Source organism: Ammodytes marinus (assembly GCF_949987685.1).
Source record: "Ammodytes marinus genome assembly, chromosome: 2".
NCBI lineage: Eukaryota > Metazoa > Chordata > Actinopteri > Uranoscopiformes > Ammodytidae > Ammodytes > Ammodytes marinus.
The window spans coordinates 17795569-17823328 of NC_137231.1; the positions used below are offsets into that span (position 1 = coordinate 17795569).

General features: G+C 40.9%; 1 protein-coding gene across 1 annotated transcript; it reads left to right on the forward strand.

Moving 5' to 3' along the window:
• sgsm1a (small G protein signaling modulator 1a) lies at positions 1-25790 on the forward strand (the record flags this gene model as incomplete). The annotated part of the gene is made up of 26 exons (XM_080035095.1): positions 1-94; positions 209-252; positions 7479-7554; positions 12976-13138; positions 13420-13572; positions 13668-13735; positions 13940-14085; positions 14426-14563; positions 15473-15597; positions 16445-16512; positions 16685-16848; positions 17298-17433; positions 17582-17677; positions 18236-18365; positions 18873-18937; positions 19084-19229; positions 19883-20011; positions 20095-20277; positions 20471-20536; positions 20747-21961; positions 22084-22208; positions 22830-22912; positions 23061-23170; positions 23325-23421; positions 23859-24026; positions 25677-25790. The coding sequence occupies 26 exons, from the start codon at positions 1-3 to the stop codon at positions 25763-25765; spliced, it is 4077 nt and encodes a 1358-aa protein (XP_079891221.1). The 3' UTR covers positions 25766-25790.
• Between the last annotated feature and the right edge of the window lie 1970 nt (positions 25791-27760).

Genomic DNA, 27760 nt, shown 5'->3' on the forward strand with positions numbered 1-27760 from the left:
ATGATCCCCGTCCCTGTATACAAGCAGCACTCAGCTGATGTGAGGGGTGCTGCTCGCAGACAGGAGACAGGATCCATGGCAACAATTATGGCAGGTGGGGACCATCAAAAAACTAATATTTCCGAACGCTTTATGGGAATACAGAATGTGTTAAGTTGTGAGATATGGTAAAAGCGTCCTGTGTGGGGCTGTTTGTGCTGTGTTTCAGAGGCAGAGACCCGTCAGAGGCTGCTGCGCACCGTCAAGAAGGAGGTGGGTGTTTTCAGCTCAGCAGTTATCGAAAAACAAACACGTTGCTTTGTATGAAGCAGCTCGACCTGTACGCTTCTCATGCACTCACTGACAAAGACTGGCTGACACTTATTGTGTCTGTAGGCTACTGAATGTGCTGGCGATTAAACCTGAGATACCGGCTGGGATGCTCAATAGAATTATCTCTTTGGAAAGATTGGGGGCGGGGAGGGGGGGGGTATTCCTATAGCCTTGGCTATATTAAATATCACAATAATATAAGAAGTCTTCAAAGTAGGCCTACTGTTAATCGCTTTTTCTTTCAAATCTATATTTCTTAGTCAGTGTTCCCTCTTTGGGTGTTGCTGCAGCTCAGTAATTATTCGGGTGGAGGAGCAGCATCAAGCAGATTGTCTGTTTTCTGTGTTTGTGGTGTTTATGGCCGAGCAATCCATCAGCCTTCTGGCTTCAGTTAGACAAAAAACTGTGTGTGTGTGTGTGTGTGTGTGTGTGTGTGTGTGTGTGTGTGTGTGTGTGTGTGTGTGTGTGTGTGTGTGTGTGTGTGTGTGTGTGTGTGTGTGTGTGTGTATGCGCGCGCGCGCGTGTGTGTGTGCGCGTGTGTGTGTGTGTGCGCGTGTGTGCGCGTGTGTGTGTGTGGTGAATTATGTGGTGTTGATTGGAAACAAACATGGAAGCAGACAGTTCAGGTGTTCAACATATATCACTGTCTGCCATTCAACCATTAGAAGATGTTTCCTCTCAGAGGCACCAAGGGGACATGTGATTAGCTTAATGAGTGTTTGAAGAAAGAAAAAATGCCACATTAAGCCTGTCATCCTTTCACTTGGAGGCAAATATTCCTGAATGCTAAGATGCAAAACGGAGGTTGCATGAGCATCCATTTAGGGGGGGAGGAATGATTAATTTATTCCTATTCAAATATCTGTATTCATTGGGATTTTTAAAAGGAACTAGATTACTTAAAATGTAAAGGTCAAAGCAAATTGACATAATTAATAAAAAAAAGTAAAAGAAGAAAAGCCTAATATTTTGATTATTACGACGTAATATTCCCTCATTTAAGGGGCCGGTGAAACCCCCCACAGCGTAATATGAAGGGTTGAAATCTAGCACTTTTGTATTGTAACTGCATAAGACAAGCCTATCATTATTATTATTATTATTATTATTATTATTATTATTATTATTATTATTATTATTATTATTATTATTATTATTATTATTATTATTATTATTATTATTATTATTATTATTATTATTATTATGTTTATTCGTAAAGAGGCAGAGGGCAGTATTTGTTTAAGCCAGCCCAGAATGATCCTATTAACGGCATTCACAGCATCTCAGAAAATATTCATAATTATACCAATTCAGTCTCATAAAAACTAACTATAATAAATTCACTGAATTGGAGATAGAATATAGCCAAGTTAACTATATGTTTCAATGAAATATGATGTGTGCCACTCCATTTTCTCTCCATTGTCCTGCAGCAATGTGTTCTCTGTGGTTCCTACTGTTGAAGCTTTTTGTTTCTCTCTGTTTGTTCTGGGTGGGGTTTCTCAAAATCACCAACATCTCTTTTAAATGTACATAATACAGTAAACCCTGGGAGCCTTCCAGCAAAACCTAAACTCTTCTAGTGTCGTTGGTTTTGGTCACTTAAAAACTCTGAAGCAGATGAACCATAACAGTAGTTTTAATCTCCCTCAATTGATAGATTGATTTAATTAGTTTCTGTTGTTTGGTTTTGTTTTGTTTTTATCTCCGATGGCCTCCGTAAATGACAAGACTTTATGTCTGCCATACAAACAAAGATAATCATCATCACATCCTGGATCTCGTTAAAGAAGGAATGTGGAGTCCTTGGTGGGATTTGTTTTCCTCTGAGTCCTGTTGGCAGTCTTATCAGTGGAGACCAGACCCTGCCCTTGATTAAACCTGCCTCCTGTGTGCTGATACGGCCTTGATGGGATCCATTCACAGCGGCTCTTTCACTGTTTACCGCAAATCCGGCCTTTAGGAGTCTGTGGACACAGCATGATGATAACACACTTTATTCTCAGATAGCACTTCATGAAAATCTGCATGAATCTACAGTATAGATGAGACATCTATAGACAACAAAGAGTTTTCCTTTTAATTGTAGGATTCCCTCAGATAGAAAATATATCTATCCCCTTGAAGAAAAAAGATAAATGTTATTGTTGTCTGTTTTTCCATTAGTTTATGATTACATTACTTTGTGTGCGTTATGCCATATGGTGTCTCTATGCTGTGTGTTCTCACGCTCTCTTTGTCCAGCTGGTTATGTGCCACCAGTCTGCTGAATTCACCGTGATGTGGGCCATTATCCAGAGAGCGCAGGGCGTCTGTGGCGGCGGAATTACTTTCTGGCACAAAATTGGTTTGCATTAGATCTCATATTTGCCTTGGCTTTGATACAGAACCCCTCTCAGTCTGCCTCTGTCTTTTCATCTTGCACCGATCGTGCCTCTGAATTGTGCTCCTCCTGCTTGTCTTTTTGTATGTCACTAGTGAAAACAAACACAAATACACACCTGTGTTTGCTAAAGGAGAGAGGGAGGGAGAGAGAGAGAGAGAGAGAGAGAGAGAGATAAACTATGAGAAATACCCCAACCGAGATCTGCACCATTTGCTTACCTGTTTTGTTATGTTAAATGCAGAGTGCTCACTCAGGATAAGGTTTCAGGCAATGGATTGTAAAATAATCCCTGCCTTCTTGTATGGCTGTGGCTAAGCAGGTGGGGCAGTCGTCCACTGATCGAAGGGTTGGTGTTTCGATCTTCCGCCTCCTGCCACATGTCGAAGTGTCCCTGGGCAAAGCACTGAGGCCCAAGTTGCTCCTGCTGCCGTTGGTGTATGAGTGTGTGTGAATGGATACATCTTGGGAGGCAAACAATGTAAGCCTTAGAATTTCTGATGGGCAGCAGCCTTTGCCTAGTCAAACCGTCATACTTCATTTCATTTGTACAGAGGGTCTGGAATCGCTCAATTGACAAAGGTTAACTCACTTGAAGGCGGGTGTCTGTTGAAGTTTAAAACTGTTGGATCTGCCCAGTGCCACTCTGGATCTGCCAACCAATAGCATAACGTTTGGTCGTGACGTATGTCATGCGCCGGCTTCTGACTACAACTGAAACTGGCACATAACCTCAATTTCATTGTTCTCAGCCACTCCCTCTGTTTGCTGATTCGAACACGCAAATGTACCGCAGGACCAGACTGAGCGGAAGTACGTAGGCGGGCGGTGCAAGGCTAGCTTCTGCCATCACTGTGTCAATGAAATGGTGAATGTGACGCCATTGTTAAAACGCTTTGAGTGGACAAAAAAATCGCTATATAAGTACAGCTTGTTTACCATTTGTTCAGTGTTTTCTGCTCAAAAGATCGTTTCTGATTCGTGGTAGCATGATGTAAGAAAGTGTTATTGGATAGGATTACCTGTCTGTACTGAGAGATGCTTCTACATAATAGAATATATAAGTGTAGGAGCAGCTCTATCTATGAAGCATCTATACTTTAGTATAGAAAGTATAGATGCTTTATGGAAAAGCTTGTGTAAAGTGTGGACCCCCTAAACCTCGAGTGATAGTGTACCTGTGCTGAAAATGTACTTTTGACCTCGTAAATTGACATTATAATCTCGCAGTAAGGTTAAGGCAAGATAGACAAGAAGTCCTCAAAGGGCTTAGAAAAAACAAAACGTCTACAGATCATGCAATCATGTTGCCTACTCAGATATTTTAGGCTTTGTCGTGGTTGAATTGATTTTGTGGCAGAGTCAAGTTCACTGCCTTTTACTTCTATTTTTTGTTAAATCAGAAGTAAAACAAGAATTTCCTTAGACATGTTACCCCTCTGCATTGTTATATTTACTTTTTTATGTAGTAGCCTACTATATTGCCAAAGCTCTCAATTGGTTGTATAAACAGAGGTTATCTATCTAAGTGTAGCTCTTTGCATGTGTATTCACTTCTCTTTTTTCCCCGTTGTGTTCTCCCTACATTTATCATCATTATGAATAATGAACGGGACAATGTTAATGGATGGGACTTTCTGTCTAGCTCTTATTCCTTGGCTTTGCTTTTGCAGAAGTTAATTGGAAAACTCTGACGATCTTTTATCACTCTGTATGATGCCTTCAAGCTACAATGGTTCATTAGAGCAGACTCATCACACCTTGCCACTATAACATAGGCATTTTAATGACTGTTTTCATGTCACGCAAGTCCTTTTAACGTTAAATTCCATAATGAAAATCTATTTTGTGCTGTTATCTCAGTGGATATGGCTTCTCTAAATAGCAAATATGGGTAGAGTTGTGCTTTTTTGATACTGAAATGAACACACCTGGGCGCTAAGGTGGCTGGATAAAATGTGAATTGACGACAGCACTGTACATTTGAATATGATTAGTTACTGTAGTTGGGGAGCTGCAGTCATTTGTGTTTATTTCTGAGATAAATGAATGTTGTTGACGCATCTTCTTAGGCGGAAGTGATCCACAGTGCGACTGCACACGTGCCGTCTCCATAGAAACATGCGGGTCGTCTGTGCTTTGACACTTCACCATATTAAATTCCTTAGAGGCTTGATCTGTAGCCCAGATGAGAGAGATTAGAAAACACAAGAAGAAGCCCTCAAGCTGCCAACTCAATCAGCTTTCTGTATATCAGGTGAACTCAGAAAGAAAACTGCTCTGATCTTTCTCTCTATATAAATGTGATTGAATATGATGGCTCAAATGATTTAAACTTATGCATAATTTCTTGATTGCATAACTGTTTTTTTGCTTGTGTGCTTCATCTTTGTTCTACCAGCAATCAAGCACAATACAAATTGTACTTTGAATCGCTTTCAGGAGATTGTGTGTGTGTGTGTGTGTGTGTGTGTGTGTGTGTGTGTGTGTGTGTGTGTGTGTGTGTGTGTGTGTGTGTGTGTGTGTGTGTGTGTGTGTGTGTGTGTGTGTGTGTGTGTGTGTGTGTGTGTGTGTGTGTGTGTGTGTGTGTGTGTGGCTTTTATATAAGTGTGATCATGAGAGGAGCGATCGAGCATCACATAAGACCGACATTGTCTCTGTTGTGTTGGCAGCATGAATCACTTCTGTGGATGCTGAAGATAACAAAACTGCCGATGCAAACAGATCACATATGAGTAATGGCTGATGATTAATTAGTGAATGTTTTAGTTTTTTCATAGAAATGTTTTCGGGAGGACCTGTTCCTGGGCTCATTGTGTTTTCCAAGTGTTTTGTAAACCTTTTTAGTCAGAGATTAGTCGGTTTTAGGTCCTCATCTTGCATTAATTTAACAGCAAGGGTGCAATCAGTGCACAGCGGGCAGATTTTTCTCAGCACAATGTCTCACTCTTAAACCTGAAATCTTGTTCTTTTACCTTAATTTTCTTCGTCTCCCTTTAGTCAGGTGCTTTTTTGGAAAAGTAATGAACTCCATATTGGACTGATGGATGTGTAGATGTGTGTGGCGTGTGTTTTACAGGTATTTAAAACTGGATTATCCAAAAAGAGTTGAAAATCTGATTATTTATTTTATTTATTAATTATCCCTATATGGCTCCCTAATTACATTTTCAGAAAACACACTACATAATGGATGACCGGCTTAACGATACAGTATATAAAGATACCAGTGGTGGAAATTAACTTGTGCTTAACCCAAGTACAATTTAACTTTACGTTTACATTTCTAGCAGCTATTGAATATAGCTTTGAGGATCAAGACTTTCCATATAAAACACATGATCATCTAATGAAAGATGATATATTGTTTTAGATCCAACCGTGTTTACTGTAAAGAAAGACAAATTAGCTCTGTGTTTACCAGCCGCAACATAAAAATGCAGCACAGCTGTTCACCGGTGGTAATAATCTAATTATAACATAGACACTCTGACACATCCATTTTACTAAAAGTACATTGTATCACATCTTACATCTTCTACCACTGAAAGTTATAGTTATTTTCATTCATCCATAGAAAGTAAACTAAATATTAAATGTATTGGTCCATAACATTGAGACGTAATGGGAAATCTATCCTGAGGACTGAAATGTCTCTCCTCTCCTGTAAAGATCATCATCAAATTGCAGATAAAAAAAACATTGAAATCAATTTTGCTGGACAGCTGGCTGCTACATGACCATAGAACGACCTCACAGAGAAAAGATTTGCTCACCCTACCAAAGGATTGAAAACTTGATCACTGCAGCGAATGGCTGTGTGTGTGTGTGTGTGTGTGTGTGTGTGTGTGTGTGTGTGTGTGTGTGTGTGTGTGTGTGTGTGTGTGTGTGTGTGTGTGTGTGTGTGTGTGTGTGTGTGTGTGTGTGTGTGTGTGTGTGTGTGTGTGTGTGTGTGTGTGTGTGTGTGTGTGTGTGTGTGTGTGTGTGTGTGTGTGTGTGTCAATGAGTGTATGTTTGTGTAGCAGGTGCACTTGGCAGTGTAACATGGTCATTGTAGACAGAGTCATTTGAACAGGAAATTACAGCTATCTGGTTGGCTGTGTCCGGAGGTTGTTATTCCCCATGATGAGTGCAGAGGGGTGCCCACACAGGGCTACGTCTCCATAGCCACCGGAGAGATTGATCTGTCAGTCGTCTCAACAGTTGGTCTGTAGCTGTTGTCGTATCTGTGGGGAAAACTGCACATCGCCCTGACGACAAAAAGCGAACAAATGAGCGTTGCCTTGTGAGCATGTGCCTCTCACCATCCCCCCTTTGGTTTAAAAATCAATTTGAATATGATGTTATCAGCTTTTGAGGCAACAGAATGAGATGCTGACGTTTATAAACTGTTCAGAAATAGGGGTGTGTGATGGATGAAAGCCCCTTCTATTATTCTCCCTCCCACCCCCAAATGAACCATTTCCATTTCCCAGTAGAGGTCCTTGGGATGAGAGCTGGTGACTCATCCACCCACTTAACATGCACCTTTCCCACACAGTTTTCTCTTTCTCTTAACTTTTGGAATCCCAGTTCACCCCTCAGCCCTGCGCTCTGTTCCCATTTGACCTGTTTTTCTCTGAACAAATTAAAAGGAAAATGGAAATAAAAAAATTCTGAAATGTTTTTTATCAGTCTGTCAAACACTTACCCACCAGCACCTCACAGACTGCTTGTGTTTGTGCCAGTGGTGGCATGTTAATGAATGAGTCATCCAGCAGCATCTGCCATTTGTGATTGACAGGTGAAGCAGATTATGGAGGAAGCTGTCACCAGGAAATTTGTTCATGAAGACAGCAGCCATATTGTGTCCTTCTGTGGTAAGTTACCAAACATACAGGTGAATCAAGCAGCTTTTATTACCCCTTCAGGTTGAGTCATTCTGCAACACTGAAAAGAGCCTAAGTGGGTTTTTCTTTATTGAAAAAATTACCTGTTTTGTCTTGTTTAATACATGTTATAATATTAATAACACACTTATTGTGACATTTTGCAAGCTTTATCCTCAGTTACTTGGCTGACATTTATGCTTTTACCGTATAATAAACTGCTACTGTAGGTTACCATATGGGAAATATTTTCTGATTCATTTTAATGTGGTTATTTTACTCTACATGAATTGCTTTCTTGAACTTTAGACTAATTACTTTATTTAGTGTTGATACATTTTCAGCATACTGTCATTTATCTATTTAGCCTTGTTCACAAATGAGTTGTACACAAAACACACCCCCCAAGTAATTTACTAACATTGACAAACTGAGATACATGATGACACAAAGTAATACAGGCACAGGCAAGAAAGCATAGCCTAATAGTTAATGGCGTCTTTTAAGTTCTGTTGAAGACACAGCGGTTTTTATCCTAATTTTAGCATTACACACACACACACACACACACACACAATACACAAAAAAATCTAATGTAAAGTGAAAGGTTTTACATTTCAGTTCAACGTGCTGAAGTTCAAACCGAGCATCAGAATGGGGAAGAGAGGGGGTTCAAGTAACTTTGAACGTGGCATGGTTGATGGTGCACAGCAGGATGGATCCATGCTTTCATGTTGTTTACGTCAAATTTTGACCCTACCATCTGAACTTTGCAACTGAAATCGAGACTCATCAGACAACGCAAGATTTTTTCAATCTTCTGTTGTCCAATTTTGGTGAGCCTGTGCGAATTTTAGCCTCAGTTTCCTGTTCTTAGCTGACAGGACTGGCATCCGGAGGGGTCTTCTGCTGCTGTAGCCCATCTGCTTCAAGGTTGGTCGTGTTGTGCGTTCAGAGATGGTATTCTGCATACCTTGGTTGTAACAAGTGGTATTTGAGTTACTATTGCCTTTCTATCATCTCAAACCAGTCTGCCCATTCTCCTCTGACCTCTGACAATAACAAGGCATTTTCGTCCACACAACTGCCGCTCATTGGATATTTTTCTTTTTTCTGACCATTCTCTGTAAACCCTAGCGATGGTTGTGCATGACAATCCCAGTAGATCAGCAGTTTCTGAAATACTCAGACCAGCCAGTCTGGCACCCTCAACCATGCCACGTTCAAAGTCCCTTAAATCACCTTTCTTCCCAATTTTGTTGCTCGGCTTGAAGTTCAACAAGTTGTCCTGTCTAGGTCTACATGCCTAAATACATTGAGTTGCTGCCATGAGATTGGCTGATTAGTTATATGTGTTAACAAGAAATTGAACCAGTGTACCTAATAAAGTGGCCGGTGAGTGTACGTAGTTTATATCTCAAAAATATTTGGGAAGGAATTTGCGTTTTAAGCATCCCCTTTAAAAACAGGCAGGCACTGACATGCAGTGCAGTGGGATGACTGAGAGAAACACACTGCCCACACGCAGGCACTCAAATTGTGAGATGTCTGGCTCAGACCTGTAATCAGCAACAAGATATTTTGAGGGATTTAAGTGTGAAAAAGTCAAGAAAAATGACAGCTCCATGTGTGCAGACAAGGGCTGCCAAAGGCTCCTTGAAAGCCATTAAAATGTGGGAAAACTGTATTTATGCTATCGTAACCTTTCCTTGAAACAAACTCCTACTACCATCAGTCATGCTAACACACATAGGCTATTAATTACAAAATAATGACATTTATAGTCATCAGAGGCAGTCATATGTTGTCACACAAAGCATATAGCCTAAGCAAAAAGGTGATCAGGAAGTGCCGTTCAGAATTCCTGAACATCATGAAACAATTTCGTGGGTGTAATGTGATAGGGGCTGCACCAACAAAAATATGGAGAAACTGTTCCATCTCTATCGGCGGTCTGCTCTATATTGATGTGAAATTGTAATTGCACATTTAGATCAGACTTAGTATGGCAGTTGATGACATTTTTATATTTAGTAACAATTTCCCCAAGAAATTCAAGATATAAAATACACTCAGACAATTACTGAAGACAATAAAGTCACTTCGATCCCACAACTTATTATAATCATTTCACACAGAAATTAGCTTAATAAAGTTGAGGCAGAGGCAGCATAAGCGAGTGTCCAATTTCTTTCTGCAATCATGATTATGTAAATGTTGTGTGCTTCTTTGTTCCACAGAGGTATGACCATGATGTCCAAATTAAGCTAATTCGGATTGGATTTCATGGTGTGAAATTAATTTGCAGCACAGCTTGAAAACGTATCAAACCCGTATGAGAAAATGTTTTAACATCCTTCCAACCCAGTAACCAGTTCACCCCAAATCTCTTTTTATAGTTTTGGTTATGAAAAGCATTTGTCACCGAACACAGATTTTTCTGACAGTGGGAAGCCTTTTCTTCTTTTTACATGCCAGTCCTGTGGGCACTGTGTGTGCTTTATGTGTCCATTGGTGCTTTAATTTCCACCAGTCCACACTTTTCTTAGCCTGCAATGTGAGCATTATCCATTGGATCATGTAATATTCTTTTCAAAAAGCTGCTGGTCACACTAAAGCGTATCTATTTTCTACTACTATCATACATCCCTGTGGACACTTAGTAGGCTACCTCAGGATGACTTGCTCAGCCGGCTTGCAACTCTTACCGACTTCTCATTGGATCCTTATAGCGACTCTTGTTTCTACACGTCCTCTTTCAGCTGTGGTCTGTTTAGAGATGTGAATGGAGTGGAGGATGAGGAGCTCGGCCAGCTCTCAAGGGAGCAATTAGCCCCCACCATCACAGCTACTTTGATGATCTGCCCAGGCACAGTCTGATAAGGAGACGCTGTGGAGAAAATGTGTGTCAAAAGGCTACTCCTGAGTTCTGTTATGACACAATGAAAGAAAAACACTAAAGAGCTAGAAACAACCGCAGTTTTAGTGATAGATTTAACTCTTTCTTTTGTTCTCCTTCCAAATAATATGAATTAATATTACCCCTTTGCATGTCAAAACAACTCTTTGACATGGTTCAGTCACACTGATTTATTTCACAGCTTCCACAACTGTTTGCATTTCGCAGCTTAACAGCTAAAAAAAATAATAATAAAAAATGGTTTTCCAAAGATGTTAATATTTAAATGTGATAAAACTGTTAAATACTCAATTTTATATCTCTATTATATGAACACATATTAGAGTGTGATCACTGCAAGGTGCCAATGCAATCACATGATCTTCATGTCCAACATCCAGCAGCTTTTAGATCTTTACTCTATTTTTTACATTTCCAGACTCACCAAAGAAATCTAAGAATATTTTGTTTAACTTAATTGACAAAGGGCACCCCTGTCCCTTTAACCAAATAAAGATTGCATTTGTAAATCTTTTTGTCAGATTACAAAACATGATTGAAATGGACTATTTGCTCAATTGGTACATATTACAATGTATCTACAAAAATACAAGATGATAGAAAAGATTATTATTATTACTTTTATTATACATTTAAGAATTATAGCTTAATACGAATAAACTTGGTGGTAAAGTTTCATATTTATGCTTTTACGATTTATCTAGCAATAATTTGAGCAATCGACTCATTATTCATTCTGTTAATGAAATGTCAAATAAAAATAACTCAGCCTAAAAGCCTTGGTGATGCCAAAAATGTGCTTATTGCATTTTATCTAGTCATAACCCTCCAAAGATGTTCAATAGACAATTAATTGAAAATCATCACAAAGTCATCACAGTGTGTATGTGTACCTGTGATTTTTTGATTTGTTTTTTTGTTTTTCACAGCCAATAAATAACACAAATGATAAATGGATCAACACCATCCTTAGATGGCATTCTGCGGCTTGACCAGCTGTGTGACCAGCAGTCTCCTAATGCACTCAGTTGCCACAGATACAGGATGATTAGAGGCAATTTACTGGGTTAGCTGTTTTAACCAGGAGCGGCTGTTCCTGCTGACACCATACCCATTTGCTCCGCTGCACTTTTAATTGTTGTTTGGGATTATCGCTGTAGGGCAATAGTTTTAGATACAACTAAAATGTTGGCGAACAGTAGTTCTCATAAAATGGAATGGTTTGGGAGTTGCCTTCTTTGCACTCTAGCCCTCTGTAACTAGTTAGCAGGAATATTGAGAGAGGGAGTTGAACCATATTTGGAGACCTTTTTAATGTCATGCGTTGTTCTGACATTTAGCTTCTTGCGCTTATAATGATCTTGGATGGGGGGGGGGGGTGCAGCAAAGAGATATGAGGGATAAAATGCATAAAGAGGGAGAAGAAGAAACAAAGCAGAGTAGAGAATGAGGAAGTTGATGGGCGTGATGACACTTTTATTGCCTGAGATAAAGTAAAACCCTGTTAACAGCGATCGCAGTAACAGCAGGGACGGGATGGAGGAGAGAGAGCGAGAGGGAGAGAAAGAGAGAGAGAGATCGCTATGCTGATGAGCTGCTGCTGCTGCCGCTCCTCCCTCCACTTGTCTCTCCCAGAGCTCGATCGCTCCATCAACAGAGGTTGTCATGGAAACCCCATCCTTCCCCTCTAACCCCATGTGAGCAGAGCCACAGGATTAGTCCTGAAAAAGAACTCAAATGTCAACACAGCTCCAGGCACTGCCACGTAGGCCTGATAGAGGGAGGGAGAGAGAGAGAGAGAGAGAGAGAGAGAGAGAGAGAGAGGAATCTGTTGTTTTTCCACACAGTCAAGTTACTGTGCAGGTGTGTCATCATGTCATCGACTCTTATGTCCACTAGAGCATATAATGATATAAACTGACTTAAACCTTTATCGTGTGTGGATGATGGTGGGAATGCATAAATTAATTTAGAATATTTTTATTCTGCACTTTCTACACATCCATTTACAAAATATACTGTCTTCTTTCCAGTGGAAACCAAAAAAAATAGCAGAATGGATTGATTATATAGCAGAAAGATTACACAAAACAGATTATACTCATTTTTGCCTCAAAATTATTTCTGGGGACATGTTATTGTAAGTGACAATGCAACAAATTATGCTTTTATTGCACAATATGTTCATCTCAACAACGTGTTACAAGTTCAAATGTGCTATTAAGACTTTTTATACTAACAATGGAGTGCTTTGGCATCTTCCACCTGATTGTTTTGGTTCTACAATTTGCAAATGTATTGTGTTGATCGTATGAGCCAGACATTTTACCCAGTAGTTGGTGGACCCCAGAAGTAAGCTAAAATGAGTGATTATTGGAGGACTTGATTTCATCAGGGAATCAGAAATGTGTCTCCAAATGAATGATAATGTTGCTCCATCTCTGCAAGTATTATATTGAGTGCACTTTTAACCATGTGTTTTTCTTAAACAGCTGCAGTGGAGGCATGTGTCCTGCATGGGCTGAAACGCCGAGCAGCAGGGTTTTTGCGTAGCAACAAGATAGCGGCACTCTTCATGAAGGTGGGGAAGAGCTTCGCCCCAGCTGAGGAGCTGTGCAGGAAAGCCCAGGAGGTTGAGCAGATCATTGAGACAAAGTGAGAGATGCACATCACAGCTCCTCACAGCAGACTTCAAAGCGTACATCAAAGCCCTGTGCAAAACGAAAGCACTAAAAAGAAATGGCTGCCTGCTTGAAGGCCTATTTTTTGATGCATGAAAAGCTTTTAAATTATTCATGTAGAGCTTTTAGGGATCATGAATTGCTGATTTCATTAGCATAATGCAGATGCAGTTTAATTCATGACATTTTAAAAACATAGAATACTTACCTATACTGCTTTGTTTTTTTAAATCTTGTGACTCTGTCCTTCCGCAGGCGAAGTCAAAGCCTGCAAAGTCAAGACGGGATTCGCAAGATGCCCCGACTGCCTAGCTTCACCCCACAGGGAGTCAAGAACCTATGGATCCGGACGGCTCTATTTGAGAAGGTGTTGGATAAGATTGTCCTCTTCCTGGTGGAGAACAGCAGGTACGTTGAGAGGGCCCAGGGACATTCTGTTCAGCTGATAATGGTACAATACGTCTATGTCCCCTTACATTTTCCCTTTCATGCCTGTGTTCCAGTAAATACTATGAAAAGGAGGCTGTCCTTATGGACCTGGTGGACGGACCTATCCTTGCCTCTTTGTTAGGTATAGGTTTCTCGGCTCATGTATGCATGAAAATATGAGTAGAAGTCATCTGAGGCTTATTATGGGACATCTCTAAAAAGTACACTCCTTCTATTCCTCTTTTTTATGTTCTCATTGATGTTTTAGATAATATTGTGCAGATCAGAAGTTAATGAAATCTAGCATGCGTCTGCACCATGTAACTGTTCACCTTCATTGTGACAGTTGGACCTTGTGCTCTGGAGTACACCAAGATGAAGACGGCCGACCACTTCTGGACAGATCCGTCTGCAGACGAGTTGGTGCAAAGACATCGCATTCATAGTGGCCACTGCAGACAGGATTCTCCCACTAAGAGGCCTGCACTGTGTGTAAGTACTAAAAATGGTAACATAGTGGATGGTCATGCAGAATTATTGTCGCTTTCTTTTTATGACACTCTTACAACACCACAATACTCTTTTACCGTTGTTTGGTGCTGTGTATTTGTATGTTTGTATTATAAGCAGGAGTGGACTGGTCTTTGGCGTCATTGAGAAGGGAGGATGCATTGTTGCACATGAATGAATGTTCTCATTTGACAGAAAGGCTTTTATTGGCTATGATTTGACTTCCCAGCCTGTAATGTATTCCGCAAAGTAGTTATCAGTTTAGCACTGGTTTATGATGCTTGTAATCTGATGTGACATATTCTGTGTCTGTGTTGTGCAGATCCAGAAACGGAACTCCAGCAGCAGCATAGATGAACGCCCTTCCCCCTCGCCATCAGCTCGTGATTATGTGGAGTCTCTGCATCAAAACAACAGGGTTACCTTGCTGTTTGGGAAAAACAATGTGCTCGTACAACCGGTAACTGTTAAAATCATCTTAATCACTCATCGTTATATAGATGTGACACCGCCTACAAGTAGAATCTCAATTTACAACGAGTTTTAGATACGTTTTAACAAACTCTAACTCTAGCTAAATCGTATCATTAATCAGGACGATTTAATTTCAGCGGGACAAGATCAAAATGATAGACTGCATATTGTGTTGTCATCCATACACCTCAGGAAAACTGAAGCGTAAGAGCGTAATATGCTCCAAAATACTCTTGGCAACACCTGATTCAAACAGAATATTTTTTGATACTTTCTGAGTATACTGCAATAAATGCAATTTATTTATTCGTTTATTTGACAGGGACAGTGCATATAAATAAACATTTCTGTAAATATGCCAGATTTAGCCAGAAGGCTATTTTCCATCTGCAGTCCTTGGCCAGATGTAACAATAGGCTCCCTAAAAAGCAAATAACAGGAAGAGTTAAAAAAATAAAATATAAAAGCAACAGATAAAACATTAATTATAACCACATACAAGTATTCAGTAGTTCAAGCATTAAAATACATAAAGCATGCAGGACAAACAAGAGTCAGCATCAGACAAATACAAATAAAAAAAGATAGACTAGGCTTGTCCAAAAGCCTGTAGGAGATACTTTCAGTCTTGCATAGCTCAAACTTCACCTGCCCATTTTTATGTAGCAATACAAGGACATTTGGTGAATGCATATGTCCTGAAAATCTTCCCCTTTTCACACACAAAACAATTTATTTTTATTTGTCTGTGTGTGTTATTTATCTGTGTAAAGACAAGACTGCCTTATTTAGCGTTTTCTTCTCTACAAACAGTTACAGTATTCAGGCTTATGCATACTGCCATATCCTCTGTCATTGCATTAAATAAAAACCTCCGTCCTCATGGTTGTTTAAGAGAGATGACATGGAGGCGATCCCAGGTTACCTGTCCCTGCACCAGAACGCAGACATGATGACCCTAAAGTGGACACCCAATCAGCTCATGAACGGCTCCGTTGGAGACTTGGACTATGAGCACAGGTGCAACATTATTCGACTGAAAATGGACTGTTATTATGGTGACTAATGTCTGTCTAGACAGTTGTAAATATATATATATATATACTGTGTATATACTGTGTATATACACAGTATATATACACACACTTAATGGCCAAAAAATACTGATAACTTACAAAACACACAATGAAGTAAGAAAGTCAGAACACAAAAATAAAACAAATATATTGTATACGAAAATAAAAAATCCCAACCTACTTATATCAAACAACTAGGATTACTATTGTAATATTACAAGTGCAAAAATAATTATAAAATCTCATCTCCCTGCGCAGAGTCATTGTAGTTGGAGTGCCTGCCTTTGATAATATTAGTAATCCTTCTCAACCTAATGTAATGTGCTTCCTTGAAGGCCTGTAAACAATTTTTTTTTACTTGTTCTGCTGCCGTTGGCTGTTACTGAATTATGTATTGTGTTTGTGTGTGGCTCCCCGGCTCAGTATGCAGCCGATCTGGTGAAGCTTATTTGTTTAGCACACCAGCAGCAGGCAGATGGTTTAGTGACTGGGACACTGTCAGACATCTCTCAAACCAGAAAACCGTATTATGTTCATGTGCCTGTGCGGGGTTCCTCTCACCGGAAAATAATTGATTGTTGCATTAGCCAACTTATTGCCCAGTCTTACGTGGAAAACACTTTGTTTGTTTTGTTTGTTTATTTTTTAAGATACTTTTGGGACATTTTTGCTTTTAATGGATAGTAGTAAAGCTGAAAGGCAGACCGGAAATGTGGAAAACTACCAGGAAACTACCAAGGCACTCTTGATCTTTTTTTCTTCTTCTTTACTCTTTTTTTTATGTTTTTCAGTGTATACTGGGACTATGCCATGACGATACCTCTAGAGGATATAGTTTACCTTCACTGTCACCAACAAGGTGGGTCCAGGCAAACCTTTACTTTTATACCACAGTGTTAACTCAGTGTTTGCGTGCTATAACTGAGTCGTCTATTTATTATCAGGGCCTGCAATGAATTACTGACTGTCATACAAAATGTCATAACAAATCATCAAAAACAGAAATCATTTACCGTATCTCCCCCTTGTAGTTGACAGTGGGGGGACGGTGGTGCTGGTCAGTCAGGATGGGATCCAAAGACCTCCAATTCGATTCCCCAGAGGAGGCCACTTGCTCCAGTTCCTCTCCTGCCTGGAGAACGGCCTGCTTCCCCATGGCCAGCTGGACCCCCCACTCTGGTCCCAGAGGGGAAAGGTCAGCACACAAGGGCTTTCTTTGGGGTCTTCCTCTGGTTTCAGGTCCTGCACACAAATGACACACATTAGGTATTCTTCTCTAGGGAAAAAAACAGCACTTAAATGCTAAATCAGCCGTCATCTGGTCGATAAATCAATAAAAATATATGTTTACGTGCATCGATACAGATGCACTGCCTGATTGTAAATATTGGTTGGAGGGTCACTGGTGAAAATTCACTCTGCATCAGCACACAAAGTGTTCTACTTAAGTGAATGGATGCTTTTGTGGACTGTGAGTAACTAGCATTGTCTCCGCAGCTAATCTGAAAAATGGAAAACCACCACGCATGTTCAGCCACCATTAATAGACTTAAGCATGCAGACACTCCTCGGCTGTACTTCACATGGATTGGTTCTGAGGGTTGAGGATATTTTGTTGTTGATTATGTGGTTTCCTCATTGCAGGGGAAGGTGTTTCCTAAGCTGCGGAATAGGCTTCCCCAGGGATCTGGATCCTCAGACTCTGCCTCAGACAAGGAGGGGGACGAGGCCACAGACTATGTCTTCCGCATCCTCTTTCCAAACAGCCAGTCAGAGTTTGGTGAGATTCCCTCTTGAAATGTAAATTGATATGAGGAGCGCCCATGGGGCCCCCTTCAGATAGTTCATTGTTTTATGAAAATATGACTCATTGTTTGTTACAGTGACTTTAACCCATCTTCATCCGACTTCCTCCCTCTCCCTTCAACTGAGTGGACATTGCCCCTCCAAAACAGGCACCCTGGTTGTACCCAAGAGGTTGTTCAGCTGTCCTCAAGAATCCCCCTCAGTCACAGGAAGCAGCTGTAATACTGTCACTCGTCTGTCAGCCTGCCTTGCTTTAATTCCCTGCATCTAATATCCTCCTGACCTGTCCTGCGCCTCTGGCAAAACTTTATTGATGTGCCGCGTTATCCCTGCCACCTAGTGTCATGGCTTTTCTACTGCATTACAGCGCAGTAACCTTTTAAGAGCTGATGGGTGATTGATCACATATGTCTGAGAAAGGCTTTCACTACTCAACTGATCTTTCTCTCTATATAAATGTGATTGAATATGATGGCTCAAATGATTTAAACTTATGCATAATTTCTTGATTGCATAACTGTTTTTTCGCTTGTGTGCTTCATCTTTGTTCTACCAGCAATCAAGCACAAAACAAATTGTACTTTGAATCGCTTTCAGGAGATTGTGTGTGTGTGTGTGTGTGTGTGTGTGTGTGTGTGTGTGTGTGTGTGTGTGTGTGTGTGTGTGTGTGTGTGTGTGTGTGTGTGTGTGTGTGTGTGTGTGTGTGTGTGTGTGTGTGTGTCTGTGTGTGTGTCTGTGTGTGTGTGTCTGTGTGTGTGTGCGTGCGCATGTTACAGTGACTCCTCCAGACTTGATGGATCAGGGAGCTGCAATGTGGCATCCCACTCTCAGGAAGTCGTCGTGTTCCTCTTGTTCTCAGGGGAGCTTCTCCGATGGGGCGACCCCCAAGGGCTGCAACCATGAGAGGTGAGAGATGTACACACTTCCAGCCAGACACAGTTGTGTTAGATCGTCATAGGGAAACTGCTGAAGGCTCCAGAGAAAGACACGCTCACCTGACAGCCCTGTGTACCAACTAGAAATCAACATCAATACAGACCAGACTAGGAAAGGAGCAAAAGATACACAAACCTAGCAATTACCCAGAAATAAATTGTGTTGGGAAAATTAGGTGATAAGCATGGCAGATGAATGGAAAAAAGCTATTCAAAAAATGGCAAGGGCTAATTTGCTCCATATGGTAGCACAATAGGTTATCAGTTGAGTGATAAAAGGTTAGCCCAACACTGTTTTAAACTCTACATAAGATACAGTATCTCATACATTCAGGACTATATGAGCAATTTCTCCCACACTTCAGGACTACTTTAAAGACAGTTTATGCTAGTCTTTAAAGGCAGGAGAACAGAATAGTTGCATAAGTGTTTTTTCTACATTGAGTGAAATGATGCTCTGTGCTATGTCTTCCCGCAGGGCTCCTCTAAAGCTGCTGTGCGACAACATGAAGTATCAGATCATCTCTCGGGCATTTTATGGGTGTATGTGCTTTCTTATTGTTTAGAGTAAAAAGCCTTAATTGTCAGTATCTATGCACGTTCACAATGAAAATATCAGGAAGTAGTACATACATGATTATCACTAACATCTGCAGAGGCTTTACATGATAAACTATATCCTCATCCAGGGTTGGCATACTGCCGTCACCTGTCCACTGTGCGTACACACCTCTCCGCTCTCGTCAATCACACCATTGTGGCTCCCGACGGGCCGTGCGATGCCTACAAAGGGCTCACTGCAGACGTTTGGCAGACGTTCCTCCAGGACTGCACAGTAAGCATCGCTGGTGTCACAGCACTGCAACACAAACTTCACAGTGCTGTGCCATACATGCACGTACACACACACACATGCATGCATGTGCACTCCCAGACTATCTCTTTCACTCTGTCACTCTTCTGTCTCATCCATATTCATCCCCTGCTAATCATGTGGCTCACACCATTAGTCTCACAACCGTCTCTGTGCATGAAGCCTGACTAATGGTCTTGTCAGTCTCCGTCCACATCGACAGTGTATCTGTAGACATTAGTAACCCTAGCCATGGACAGTTTATTACATCTACATTTAGAAAATACTCTATTAAGGTGTGTACTTTTGAGTAACATTATAAAACCCCTTACAAATCTGTATCAAAATTAAAATATAGAGAGGGATACAAATGTACCCTTAGTTAATGCACTAGTTGATAAATGGATTACTGGTTGAGTAACAGCTGTTGACAATTTTATTTATTTCATCTTAAGGTGTTTTTTCTTTATCAGTAAATTCTAAATAATGAGCACATTCAATAACGTAAAGTGACCGTTTGGAGACCAGCGCCTGCCCCCTCCCCCCCCCTCACCTATTTGGCTTTTCAAATGAAGGGAAAAATCTAAAGAGTGACCCAAAAGAAAGTCGACTGAAGGCTTGTCCTGCGTCATCAGGCATACGAGGAGAAGGAGCTGCTTCGCATGGTGTACTTTGGCGGAGTGGAAGCCTCGCTGCGTAAGGAGGTGTGGCCTTTCCTGTTGGGTCATTACCAGTTTGGAATGTCAGAAGCCAAGAGGAAGGAGGTTGGTTTTTTTCTTTGCATCCGAAAGCATGTCCCACCTGAACCCTGACCATTGATCCTTCACCCCTAACCCCCCTGCCCCAGGTGGATGAGAACGTCAGAGTATGCTACCAACAGACCATGCGTGAGTGGCTTAGCTGTGAGGAGATCGTCCGCCAGCGGGAGAAGGAGCAGCATGCTGCGGCGATAGCCAAGTGCTCGTCTGGAGCGAGCATGGACATTCCCTGTCAGAAGATGATCCACCATGACTCCACCATCAGCAATGAGGTAAAGCAGTCATACACACTTATATCCAGAGATAGAAATTGTGAACGCTTTTCTCTAGTATCATGGGCGGTGCTTTCATGTGGAAACTGTGACTATCTGCTGTACTCTGTAAGGATCTTTCTATTAGGTAAAAAAATCTGCATTTTAAAAGAAACATGGGCATTGAATGAATGTCTTTATCACGCAGTCCCACTCCTCCCAGAGCTCAGACAGGCAGAGTCTGGCTCGCCTGCAGAGTGACTCCAGCAGCAGCACTCAGGTATCAGAAAACTCTACACATTACAACGTGCATATATGGTCTATTAAAAACAACTTTCAAACAAACTAAACAACACTTCTGTTAAGAGTTTCGAACACCCCCAATCCTGATCTTGTATGCCACATTACTCAATACATGGCAAAAGTAACACACTTGATCTCAACTCTTCGAACCAATATTCCCTGATCCCTGCATTCTCTCTCCTGCTAGTCCTTCACATCCTCCCAGTCCTTCCCCTGGAGTAGCCTGCTTCCCTTTGGCTTGTTCTTTCAGGTGTTTGAGTCCGTGGAGGAGGTGGACCAGATCGAGACGGAGCCCAAGACTGAGGAGGTCAAACAGGTGCCAAAGGTGCCCAACGGAGCCCTGCAGAACGGGACCAGCTCCCCCGACTCTGGGCATCCCTCCTCCCGCAACTTCTCCGTCACCTCTGGCCTGTCAGACGGCTCGCTCAGCACAGAGGACAGCGCCGCACAGGACACAACCCCCAAATCTGCTGCTGTCGCTCCGGGGCCACAGAGCCCAGTCACAGAGGAAATGGACACCCAGGTGAAAAGTGCAGTGAGAGATGGAGAGGAAGAGGAGGAGAAAGCACCAGATGTGGTGGCCAAACCTACAGGAAGAACAGAGACTGAGGGGACAGGGGACAATGCGGTGCAACCATTGGAAGAGGGACTGCTGGAGGTGAGCAAAGAGACAAGTCTGCAACCAGAAACACTAGAAACCGCTGAGGAGTCTGGAACAATAACAATAGAGGGGCCCAAGTGTGGGGAGAAAGAATTCCATTCACCCGCAGACATTGAAGAAATGAAATCTTTAGAGTCTGCGGAAAGCGAAAAAGAAGTGTCCATTGAGGATACTGTGATTGTATCAGCAGGTGCAACAGAACCCAAAGTAGAACTAATTGAGCAAAGTCTTCATAAAGAGGTAGAAAAGAGTTGTGAGGAAAAGACAACTGCAGAATCGAATTTGGAAAAAAAGACAAAGGAAATGGACGATTCAGAGACGAGTAAACCACAGGAGGTTTCGTCGGTGGAGAGGAAGGAAAATGTATGCGTAGACCCCGTGGCGGCTCCTGGAGTTGAAGAGAACCTTGTTTTCTCAGCAGACGGCGGGATCTTGAGCGCCAGAGAAGCCCACTTTGCCCCTCAGAAAGACGAGGCTCAGCACACGACTGAATCCGACGAGTCTCCCTCAGCCATAGAGATGGAGGAGATCCCCACAGCCAAGGTTACCATGGCGCCTTGGAGCAGGGAGGGACCCTGTGAAGCAGAGGAGAAGCAGGGGAAGCCCGGTCCAGAGAGCACAGAGTACATCCAGACAGAGGAACCAGAGATGGAGAGCCTTTACCCCAACTTTGAATCTTCTTCATTTGAAAACACCAAGGACCAGGCCACCTCGCAAGAATCTGCCGGGAGCACCTTCTCTGTATGCATTATTTTTTCTTCTCTTTAAAGGTTCAAATTCAATTAACCTCTAAAAGATAATCAAGGCTTTAATGAGCTTGTTTGTTTAATTGATCGGTATATTTATTGTTTTGTTTGTTTCAGCAAGAGCTTTTGGACTTGTACACATTAAATCTGCACCGCATAGATAAGGATGTCCAGCGCTGTGACAGAAACTACTGGTACTTCACTCCTGCCAATCTGGAGAAACTGCGCAACATCATGTGCAGGTAAAACAACAGGGACAGCATCGGGGATGTAATGGCGTTTTAACATGTTTTATCCATTTTCATATTGTTTATTTTATGTGAAACATATATTATTTTTCTTGTTCTTATCAAATAAATTAATGAATGACATCTTAAAGTGGAAATCCAGCTAAATTAATTTTTCTTACTGTTATTCACTTCCCATGGAAAGACAAAACACGACACAAGTATTGTCTGTATAGCCATTGATCAATGATCCACTGTTGCCATCCCTTATACACCTTCTTTCTGACGAGAGGAACTAATGTCTCAATTTGCACCTCAAAATAGTCGACAACTAATTCACCATTGACACCTGATTGCATAGGCGTATGGTGTATATAGGCATGTCCCCCTCAATATTTACAGGAGGTAAATTTGTCCCTTTTATAAAAAGACACCCCCTTCTCCCCAGTATAGGCAGAGCAAACATGTATGTAGCATACTTACCTGTAACTGTATAAATGTTCCAATGGTTGACTTGATAAAAGATAAAAGATGAATATTATTCCACTCAAAAAGTAGAAATACTTCCATATGTGCAGATCTGAGTCATAAGCTGCTGTCCCAATTGAAACGCTTCTCTTGGTTGTATGTTTTCAGCTATATCTGGAAGCACCTTGACATCGGTTACGTACAGGGCATGTGTGACCTGCTGGCTCCACTGCTAGTTATTCTGGATGACGGTGAGTCAACACTCTGAATCACTTCTCATTTTTCCCTCTTCACTGACATTTGATGTGTTTTCATAGCTCTTGTTGGTAAAAAAACAGAGGATAGTTTGCCCGCTCAATTTCTCACTCCAGCTTCCCCTCTCTCCATTCCTCTTTACAGAGGCAATGGCCTTCAGCTGTTTCACGGAGCTCATGAAGAGAATGAATCAAAACTTTCCACACGGAGGAGCTATGGACACGCACTTTGCCAACATGCGCTCTCTAATCCAGGTGACACAGCACCAGTAAACTTTTAGTACACCTACTCTTTCCTTCAATAAATCCATTCATAACTCCACAAACGCTCCACCCTTTTACCCTTATCCTCACTCAACCAGTCTCATTATATCTTTGTCTGAACTCCCCTGGTCCCCTCTCTGTATAGATCCTGGATTCTGAGCTTTTTGAGCTAATGCACCAGAACGGAGACTACACCCACTTCTACTTCTGCTACCGCTGGTTCCTTCTAGACTTCAAACGAGGTAAAGAGAAGGCATGGTACAAGTGAGTTTGTGCCAATTAGAGAAGCAGGAGATTCAGTCCTCTTTAAGTCGTGTGTCAGGATGAAATGCTACACCATTTGACCGCATGCTAACAAGACAGGCAGCCATCAAATGCATGGAAAGGCTTAAGGGATTCGGAAAACCAGTCCTTGCTTATGAAATAATTGGCACAAACTGCCTGGTTAGGTTTTTAAAAATATTATATTTCATACTGAGGATTTAACTATCAAATCTCCTGTTGTCTGTAAACTTTCTCACCAGTGTATCTCATTATTTCTACTCTCCCACTGAAAACACCTGCTTCCGCTCTTATCTCTCTCTTCCTTTAATTCCCTTTCTACAAACTCACCTCCCATCAGAGTCCTCCCATCCTGACACGGGTGGACTCCCGTTCCTCTTTGTGCTTTGTCTTCCAGAGCTGGTGTATGACGACGTGTTTGCAGTCTGGGAAACCATCTGGGCAGCCAAGTGTGTCTCCTCCAGTCACTTTGTCCTCTTCATTGCCCTGTCGCTGGTGGAGATCTACAGGGACATCATCCTGGAGAACAACATGGACTTCACCGACATCATTAAGTTCTTCAATGGTAAAACATGGCACTACACAGATGACGTTAACTGTGCCAAAGGGGCAATTCACTGGTTTTACACATTTGAGAGAAGTGTTGTCATCATAGGGAGTACAGCCTGCCAAAACAGTATATCATGTATGTGGTTCTGACGCAGTAAATTACCCCAGTGATGTAATCAGGGATATTCCAGTTTGCGCGTTGAAAGTGGAAGCATTTACAGTCATATGAAAAAGTTTGGGAACCCCTCTCAGCCGGCATTATAATTGACTCTGCTTTCACAAAAAAAAGATAAAAGTCGTATGTCTTTAATTTACCAGGAACAGCTAAGTACTGGGATGTTTTCCAAACAAAGATTTTTTGAAAAGCAGTATTTGGTTGTATGAAATCAAATAAAATGTGAAAAACTGGCTGTGCAAAAATATGGGTACCCTTGTGGTTTTGTTGATTTTAATGCCTGTAACAGCATGTAAAACTGATGACTTTAAACACAAAGTTGGTTGGATTATGTTGTTAAGCCTTGAACCTCATAGAAATGTCTGTTTAATCATGAGAAAATGTATTTTAGGTGCCTAAATGCAAGTTGCACTTCTTTTTGACTCTCTGCTGAAGTGAGACAGAATGGGATCATCAAAACTGCTCCCAAAAGATCTTAAAAACAAAGATTATTCATTATCATGGTTTAGGGGAAGGCTACAAGAAGCTTTCCCAAAGGTTTCAATTGTCAATTTCTACTGTAAGGAACGTTGTCAGGGAATGGAAGGACACAGGCACAGTTGCAGTTAAACCCAGGTCTAGCAGACCAAGAAAAGTACAAGAGCGGCATATGCGGCGGATTGTGAGAATGGTTGCACACAACCCAAAGATCACCTCCAAAGACCTGCAAGAACATCTGGCTGCAGATTGTGTATCTGTACATGGTTCAACAAATCAGTGCAATGTTGCCGGCTGAGAGGGGTTCCCAAACTTTTTCATATGACTGTATAATGGGAAAAATGCAAACATGTATTTGGCATGAAGGGTTTAACAAAGCCACTATCATGATGCATTGTTGGTATTGTAGTCATCACAAGGGTTTGGCTCGTACTAGGGACTTAAAGTCGTAAAACTGTTTTTGAATCTGACCCGACTACAACTCTAAATGTTGGTGTTACTGTTTGGCAGGGTCTGCCACAGCGGTCAGCAGCAGTGCCGCACCCCTGGAACAGTTTTTTGGGGGGTTTAAGTGTCTTTCTCAAGGACACAATGGTAGAGATGGTGGGCACCATAGATGTATTACCAGCCACCACTAGTTTTACTACTAACACCCTTGTGTCCAGTGCCAGGGATCAAACCAGTGACCTCATAGTTACTGGTCAGCCCTCTTAAGACAAAATATCTGGTTGGCTCCCATGAACTAAACAGATGGTTGTTTTGTGTTTTATACCTATTCAGGTATAACAGCATGCAGGCACTTGAGTCTAACTTTCCGTTCAACTGTTTTTATTTGGACTCTAAGCAGGAGAATTTCAGAATGAATGTAGTTATGAATGTATTTGTTTTCAAATGTGACCTCACAAACTTCCAGGTTTCATTGTGTTGACACAAACCTTTTGCTTTATTTATTTAAATGTTGACATTCTTGCAGTGAACATAAGAACTAAACTCCATGTATGTTGTGTCTTTCAGAAATGGCAGAGCACCACAACATAAAGCAGATTTTGACGCAGGCCAGAGATCTGGTGTGCAAGGTGCAGATGCTGATAGAGAACAAGTGATTGTGCTGTTTTTCTTCTTTTCCTTCCAAGTGAAGTGTGAACGGCTGTAGCAGCACGCACACAAATAAAGAAAATACATAGAAACACAAACACTCTCTCTCTCTCTCTCTCTCTCTCTCTCTCTCTCTCTCTCTCTCTCTCTCCGTCTGCCTCTACCCACAGCCTTTACAATCACAGTTTGCTGCTATGAGCCTTATTGAGTGTATCCTTGATGTTGTTTGTGTTGTCAACGGTTGATCGAGAATAGTATGCTTCATGTGTTCGTATGTTCAAGTGAAAACAAATTTACCTGAAAAACTATTTCTCTAATATTTCGAGATATTTTTGTCAGAAATCCCTTAAGTGTTAATCTTAATCCGAGTGCACTTGATATTTTGAGATAAGGATGGTTTTAGTTGCACATTTCAAACCAAAATGCAGAGATGAATTCAACCAGAGACTATATTTATGAGAGAGATACGTTGTGATAATAGTTTATAATAATTATTTTAATAGTCAAAGCTAAAGTTTAAATATGTCAGCAATGTATCCCCTATTCCTATCCCTAACCGAAGGAGAGAATGTCAGCAGACTTTTAATTTTCTTAAATAAAACACAATTCTCCCTCATTCAGACTGATTCAGAACACTGGCTTGTGTAACATGGTTATGTTTAACACGAAGTAGGAATAATTTAGCTTTTAGCACCATGTCAGTGATTTAGCATCCAACAGTGTTTTCAATGTCCTGAACTGCCAACTATTATGTCTTTATTTTGTCACGTGTGAACTCTACTGTACTGTGTGTGAGAAAAATGTGTTTACCTTATAAGGATTATATTATGTTAACACTTGCAAAATCATAACCTAATATGTAAGTGACTTATGAATGTCTGAGTGGAGATTTATATAAAGCAACAAGCCTGATTTGAAAAGTTATCTTAAGTTATTTTTCATTATCCAGTGAACCACTGTATATTGTGCAGTTTACCATGTTGATTTTTTTTCTGTATCGTCTGGCACGTGTTTGTTGACTGAGATGTTCGTTCCAGCTTGATTATAATTATGAAGAATAAATGAGATGTGATATTTAGTCACAGCGACCGGAGGAAACATATTGTGGGTCCACATTGTTCAGATTATTCTGTGTGAGAGAGGCTTCAACTGAGGTACTAAGGTAGTATGTCACAATTTCTAAATTAATTGCAAACTAACCTGATGTTATGATGAGGGGAACTGTTTGGATGTTTGGCAGATTTGGGGCTTGTGATGACATACCACCATATATTTGCTTTTAACCCCTTGAATTAGGCTAGCGCTAATGGTGGTCTCAGTGACCGACCTTCATGCTTGTCATACGTTGCCTAAAAGTTCAATCAGTTTGTCTTCAAGTGTTGTTTCATGAATGTGCTAAGATAAATTGGTTTATATTATATATAGCAATATATATATATAATATTGCTGTTTCTTTGTGAATGCTAATTGCTGTCGGAAAAACTATTTTAAGTTATTGTAACATTTATTTGCCAAAGTATTTATTTATTTATTCATTAATTTTCTCATTCAGATGCTGCTCTGTTTGTAAAGCTGCTATTTGTATTTTGTCGCCAGTTCTTCATGTGTATTGTAAAACAATCAAATTCCATACTAAGAGTTCATATATAAATATATTGAATGGTATATGTTCTTATAATAAAAAAATAAAATGGAATCTCTTATTTTTCCAAACCATATTGTAATGTGCATTTTTGAATCAAGGAGGTTCGAGAGACATCACAAAGGTAGAAGGTTGACAATCCTTGAGAGTGATTTTTTTTTATCTCTTACAGCCATTCACATTCTCCACAGGCTGAAAAAGTTTCTACTTTGGTGATCCTCTGAGTTTAGTATTTAGATGTGGTGCTAGATCCTCTCGCACCAACATAATGTGATGCCCACTAATGTGTGCCCACATTTGTATATTTGATTTATTGGATTTTAATATACTGCACCATTTTATATTATTAAGATACTTTATT